The sequence below is a fragment of the Palaemon carinicauda genome, chromosome 39 (genome assembly GCF_036898095.1).
Source record: "Palaemon carinicauda isolate YSFRI2023 chromosome 39, ASM3689809v2, whole genome shotgun sequence".
NCBI classification, from domain to species: domain Eukaryota; kingdom Metazoa; phylum Arthropoda; class Malacostraca; order Decapoda; family Palaemonidae; genus Palaemon; species Palaemon carinicauda.
This window is the reverse complement of record NC_090763.1, coordinates 48,386,842-48,394,341: the sequence shown is the minus strand read 5'-3', so window position 1 is coordinate 48,394,341 and position 7,500 is coordinate 48,386,842. Positions and strand designations below refer to the sequence as shown.

The window sequence follows — 7,500 nt, the reverse complement described above, 5'->3', positions numbered from 1 at the left end:
TAGGGAAACGAACAGGTTAAAATAAAAAAAATAATAGGTTTAGCTTCATTTGGAATAATAAGAACAAAGGTGTCGGGAAAGGTTAGAATGGAATATATCTTTTATCTACGTAGAAAATCAGCTTAAAGTTAAAGCATTATGTATATAATTTCCTTACGGCATTGGTATAAAAGAAACGGATAATATTTAAAATTAAATATCGATCACACTTTACAATGATTTTATCACAGATTAAACATTTTAATATCATAATATTAATCATCATCATCATCGTCATTATTATTATTATTATTATTATTATTAGCTAAGCTACAACCTTAGTTGGAAAAGCAGGATGCTATAAGCCCAAGAGCTCTAACAGGGAAAATAGCCCAGTGAGGACAGGAAACAAGCAATTAATACACTACATTATAAGTAATGAACAATTAAAATAAAATATTTTAAGAACAGCAACATCATTAAAATGGATCTTTCATATATAAACTATAGAGACTTAAAACATTAAAAAAAGAGAAATTAGTTAGAATAGTTTACTTCGAGAATTCTACAGTTCTCAATATTTAACAAAAATGACTTTTTAATGTTGTTACTGTTCTTAAAATGCTATTATAATTGTTCATTAATCCTCTTGTGGTCTATCTATATCCTTATTTTCTTTCCTCATTGGGCTATTTTTCGCTGTTGGAGTCCTTAGGCTTTTAGCAACATTTTTTTCCAACTAGGAAAGGAAACAAGGAACTATAGTCCATTTCTTTTAGCGATGCATATTTGCACCGACTCGCAGAGGTGCCCTTTTAGCTCGGAAAAGTTTCCGGATCGCTGATTGGTTGGACGAGATCATTCCAACCAATCAGCGATCACGAAACTTTTCCGAGCTAAAAGGGCACCGCTGCGAGTCGGTGCAAATATGCATCGCTAAAAGAAATGGACTATAAATAAACAACAAGAGACATAATGAAGAATTAAAATAAAATATTCTAAGAACAATTACACCAAAATAAATAATCACTACTTTCCCCTGTGCATCCCAAAGTCTTACCTCACAAGATCAGGTATCCAGGGGGTCAGGACCACCACAGGGGCCTCCCCCCAGCCGGCACGTCGCATCTCCTCTGCCACGTGTTGCCAAGGCGTCCCGGAGGGCTGACTCAGGACCACAGGGGGCACGTGCCCCAAGGTGAGAACACGTGACAGGTAGAAGCTCAGGACTTCTCCAACCAGTAGGTAGTCGTCTGGGTATCTGGAAAATAAATCAATGAATGAGAAAATGATAATAATAATAATAATAATAATAATAATAATAATAATAATAATAATGATGATGATGATGATGTACTCACCATCCAGTCACTACCGCTTTGGTATAAATATAAAAAAAAATCCAATCTCTCTCTCTCTCTCTCTCTCTCTCTCTCTCTCTCTCTCTCTCTCTCTCTCTCTCTCTCTAATCGATGAAGAATAGATTAGCAATAAAAATTTGTGATATATAGAAATTTAAAGTTAATCTATCAATCCTATGGATTTAAGGAACGATAAAATATTAGAAAAAGATATACTCAGAATTAAATAAAATGACAGACATAGTTTTCTGGCCGAAACATAAAAATTTTTGGTCTCTAAAAACTCTGAATTCGTAAAAATGTCGTATGGTTAATAATATATATATATATATATATATATATATATATATATATATATATATATATATATATATATATATATATATATATAAAGAGAAGAAAGAGAGAGAGAGAGAGAGAGAGAGAGAGAGAGAGAGAGAGAGAGAGAGAGAGAGAGAGAGAGAGAGAGAGAGAGAGAGAGAGAAGGACATATCTGGGGTTTTTGTCCTGCAGTGGATATATATATATATATATATATATATATATATATATATATATATATATATATATATATATATACATATATATATATATATATATATATATATATATATATATATATATATATATTTTATAGATAGACAGATACACAAATAGACATAAGAGTGTGTAAAACAAAAATATAATATCCCTTGGTGGAGGTAAAAGGTAACATTTCTTACCGAATAAGTGACAGATCTCGATATAGGGCGGTTGTGTCCTGCCTAGTGCGTGGACACATTATCATTATTATTATTATTACTTGCTAAGCTACAACCCTAGTTGGAAAAGCAGGATGCTATAAGCCCAGGGGCGCCAACAGGGAAAATAGCTCAGAGAGGAAAGGGAACAAGGAAAAATAAGAAGTTTTAAAAAGAGCAACTATATTAAAATAAATATCACTTTATAAACTATAAAAACTTTAACAAAACAAGAGGAAGAGAAATAAGATATAAGATAGAACGGTGTGCCCGAGTGTACCGTCAAGCAAGAGAACTCTAACCCAAGGCAGTGGAAGACCATGGTACAGATAGATACCTTTCTGAGAAGCCGAAGATCTGACACTCTCTATTACAGTCAGTCATGGCATTTAGATTCAACGCCGTCACTCGATTTGAATAAATAAAATGAATAAATGGAATAGGGGGTAAATAATGCCCACGTACCTCCAACATATGTAATGACTATTGTTATATAAACTGTGACGGGGATGGAACCAGCCTTATGGAAAAGATGACCTATACAGTGTACCTCATAAAACAGGTTTATTGTCATCCCAGTGGCATGGCTGAACTACATATGTAGACAGAAAACCCATATAACGGTATTTAATCAATGTCATATATATCAAAATTACTACTACTACTACTACTACTACTACTACTACTACTACTACTACCGTAGCTAATATTTTGATTACCAATCTCTTGTTTGACTTCTATAAAGAATAAATGCTCACAGATCACCTTAGAGTGCGCAAATGTAGTCGTGTCTAGTCCATGCCACGACAAAGGCTAAAGACAAGTACTTATTCATGTCTGGGGTTTGGCCATTTTCACCATACTGACCACTGGGCATTAGTGATGGTGGGAGACTTTTGTTTAATCACACACAGCATATCAACCTAGAATGGGTGGCCCTGACAAGTACAGCTTTGCTAGTTATGGCGATACGCAAAGCTTTTCACCACTTTAAGGTATCCTCACATACAATTAACCTAGTTGTGTGACTTCTATATAGTTATACACAACGATATTAATAAAATAAAATATAGATTTTGAGAAACATTAAAATTCACATAAAATAACAAGGTTGAATACATACATGAGTATTTTTTTTTATCTAAATATGATTGCCTGAAACCCTTTCTTTCAGGGTTGAGAGACATGGTCATTTTATCATTCTACACGAATATCCATTATCATGGCACGGAGAATAAGATAATGCTATTATTATTACGCTCTATAATGCCCAGGAGAAGACGATGAACAAAACAAAAGGATCGAGGGAGAAGAAGAAAACGAAAGGACTCGAGAAATATTATTGCTTGAAACCCTTTCTTTCAGGGTTGAGAGATATGGCCATTTCATCATTCTACACGAATATCCATTATCATGACACGAAGAATAAGATAACGCTATTATTATTACGCTCTATAATGCCCAAGAGAAGAGGAACAACAAAACAAAAGGATCGAGGGAGAAGAAGAAAACGAAAGGACTCGAGAAGGTATCAGATGAAAGTGATCCAAAATCATGACACGAAGAATAAGATAATGCTATTATTATTACGCTCTATAATGCCCAAGAGAAGAGGAACAACAAAACAAAAGGATTGAGGGAGAGGAAGAAAACGAAAGGATTCGAGAAGGTATCAGATGAAAGTGATCCAAAGTCATGACACGAAGAATAAGATAATGCTATTATTATTACGCTCTATAATGCCCAAGAGAAGACGAAGAACAAAACAAAAGGATCGAGGGAGAAGAAGAAAACGAAAGGACTCGAGAAGGTATCAGATGAAAGTGATCCAAAGCGCAGCGAACGTAACCGGTTTTCGAGTGAGCCAGCGTCGCGAGCGTGATGATCGGAAAGGTAGGTATTCAAGACCTGCTAGATCCGGGCTCTTATTCGTTTGTTTATATTTCCATTGTCTCTCGGATGTTCTTGATCGTCTCTCGAGTCTTATAAAGGACGATCCACTCCTCTTTGAGTTCTTGTAAGAAAAGCAAAGACTTGAGGATGTTTTCAAGGTCACTCATGCATGGCAGAGGCAAGGTAGGATCCGGGAGGGTCAGGCAATGGCCGCTAAAGACTCGGTAGGTAAACATATATGCTCCCCCAAATCCCCCCCCCCCATCTTTACCTCACACGGATGGTTGAGGTTGCAGACACTTTAAAAAACTATTGAACCTGAGCGGGACTCGAACCCCAGTCTGGCAGATCGCTAGGCCACCACAACCCTAAAGTGATAGGTCTTTTGAAGTTTATGAGGATTGTCGACATCATAGCAATTATAAAATAATTATAAAATAATTCCAAGTAATCGCTAAAAAAGTATCATAGTCACAAAAGAATGGCTATAGAAGTGACAGTAATAATAGCTAAAAACTCTGTGAAGTGTTTGGGGGCTGGTGGCCTTGAGTCATGAGAGCTCCCGATGGGAGTAACTGTCCGGTAAATTTGTGTGTGTGTGTGTGTGTGTGTGTGTGTGTGTTACACTTAGCAGCAGAAGAAAGAAAATACTTAAAACCCACTTCCATTACAAGACCAAACGAGGATTTGTGCAGCAATATTTATTCATTAGTTTTATACTTGATATAAAAATACACACACACACACACATATATATATATATACACACACATATATATATACATACACACACATATATATATATATATATATATATATATATATATATATGTGTGTGTGTGTGAGTGTGTGTGTGTGTAATATAACCACATAGAAAATGGAAATACTATGTGAATCCTGACCAATTCTGTTTCCTTTCATTCAAGACTTCATCTTCATTGAATGTTAAAAAGAAAAGGGCAAAAACAGTTTAGGACTCACATAGTATTTTTTCTTTTTCTTGTGGTTCTACTACAACCAAGTATCGTGTGTTCCTGTGAGTTTTACACACACATATACAATTTTCTCTCGAGGGGTTAACTACTGCACTGTAATTATTCAGTAGCCACTTTACTCTTGGTAAGGGGTAGAAGAGACTCTTTAGCTATGGTAAGCAGCTCTTCTAGGAGAAGGACACTACAAAATCAAACCATTGATCTCTAGTCTTGGATAGTGCCATAGCCTCTGTACCAGGGTCTTTCGCTGTCTTGGGTTAGAGTTCTCTTGCTTTAGGGTACACTTGGGCACACTATTCTACCTTATTCATCTTCCTCTTATTTTGCTAAAGTTTTTATAGTACATATATGAAATCATTAATTTACTGTTGTTACTGTTCTTAAAATATTTTATTTTAATTGTTAATTACTTCTCTTATATCCCTGTTTCCCTTCCTCGCTGGGGTATTTTCCCTGTTGGAGCCCCTGGGGTTATAGCATCCTGCTTTTCCAATTAGGACTGTACCTTACCAAGTAATAATAATAATAATAATAATAATAATAATAATAATAATAATATGGAAGTGGGTCACGATTATCAGTGGTAATTCCATAATGGGAAACCCTACAGGTAGGCACCATTCTTAAGGCTTCCTAAATCAGAAGAGATGATAATGTCATATACTTTTGGAGCTTCATATGTTTGATCTGGTTTTTTGTTCATCTGACTGAATCTCTACATTTCTATATGTTTAAAAGTTTAAAGGCTGTTCATGAATGGCAGAGGCAAGGGACACTGACATTGCCCGAACAAGCAGGACAATGCCTTAGAGACTGATGATATATACATATGATCAGCGCCCAAGCTGTCTCTCAATCCAAGATAGGAACAAGGAGGGTAAGGCAATGGCTGCTGATGACTCAGCAGGTAGACCTATAGGGTAAACCCCCCCCCCCCCTTTTGGCTCACACGAATGGTGACATTGCAGCCATTAAAGACACTAACGAGTTTGATTGGTTCTCGAACCCCAGTCTGGCGATTACCAGGCAGGGGCGTTACCAATAGGCCACCATGAATTTATAGACAATATTGCTAGAAAGTGTAGTCTAATTATCCCCACAATTTAATTAGGATTCAGATTATCGCCTTGTCAGCATTTTGACTCATTTGAGGGGCCACGATATCCCATTGCCCAATATCAAGGTCATTCTACTATTATTATTATTATTATTATTGTTATTATTAATGGCTACGCTACAACCCTAGTTGGAAAAGCAGGATGCTATAAGCCCAAGGGCTCCAGCAAGGAAAAATAGCCCAGTGAGGAAAGGAAATAAGGAAATGAACTATAAGATAAGTAACGAATAATTAAAATAAAATAGTTTGAGAACAGTAAAATTATTATTATTATTATCATCATTATTATTGTTATTATTATTATTATTATTATTATTATTATTATTACATGCTAAACTATAACTCTAGTTGGAAAGCAAAATCCTCTAAGTCCAAAGGCTACAATAGGGAAAAATAACCCAGTGAGGAAAGGAAACAAAGAAATAACTGAACTACAAGCGATCTTTTATATACAAGCTATAATGAGTGTCAAAAATCTTTCGGTATTAAGGGTCTCCCATTCCTCTGACTGCCAAACTATAAAGGGGATTGTAATATCAAGACTTTACCAGAGCCCTAACACTTCCTGTTAATTAATGTTATGCAGTCTTTCAGAACCCAAAATCTCCCATTGCCGTAACCTTTTCATTACCAGTGGTGAATTCAACAAAACATCTGATGTAGCCAAGTCTTTTAAAACCAGAAAAAATCCTAGCTTTTGATATTTATTGGAAAGCTCTCACCAAGACCTTTTCAATAAACACCAACTCTTTATGGCTTGGGTGATTTTAAAATATGCTTCCATTTTTCAAATTTTGATTGAAGTCGCCAATGGCAGTGAAAGGGTTAACTTTAAAAGCGTCAAGTGGTCTCCCAGTAATAAGGGGTTGAGAATCAAAATGATCAGAGGTCAGTCATATCCCGGTCAAGATGCCATATCATAGAGTGACAGGTGACAGACAGGCTACAGGATAGTATCATTCTTGCCTCTTGGTCTCCACCCAACAGTGAAAGGGAAAGATTGTACTGCTTTATGTCTCCTCTCGGAGAGTGACTGAATGTGTTAATTTGGAGAGCCATTAGGGAAAGTGCGAGAATACTACTACTACTACTACTACTACTACTACTACTACTACTACTACTACTACTACTAATAATAATAATAATAATAAAAATGGTGCGTAGGCTAAGTATAGAACAGATAGAAAATGACAAGTAACAATTGAACTGGTAAATTAGCATTGCAAAATAAAACTGACTTCCAGAACTGCGTCAAATAACACATGGGGATTTGCAACGAATCCTTATTGCAAAATTAAAAAAAAAAATTCACAGAGAAGGAAGAAAGATTAATAAAAAATTCGTTGATTGCTGTGCCGTTTAACAATAAAGATCAGATAGTTAAATAGGAAATTATTTGTAAAATATCTATTCAA

The 7,500-nt window shown here is 35.5% G+C and overlaps 1 protein-coding gene across 2 annotated transcripts in view; it reads right to left on the bottom strand.

The window, feature by feature from the left end:
* LOC137631173 (uncharacterized) overlaps positions 1-7,500 on the bottom strand; it is a 64,366-nt gene that overhangs the window by 7,572 nt on the left and 49,294 nt on the right. For both annotated transcript variants that reach the window (XM_068362890.1, XM_068362891.1), the window contains one exon: positions 1,040-1,240. In XM_068362890.1, coding sequence (XP_068218991.1) covers positions 1,040-1,240 — 201 coding nt within the window. The remainder of the gene's footprint in view (positions 1-1,039; positions 1,241-7,500) is intronic.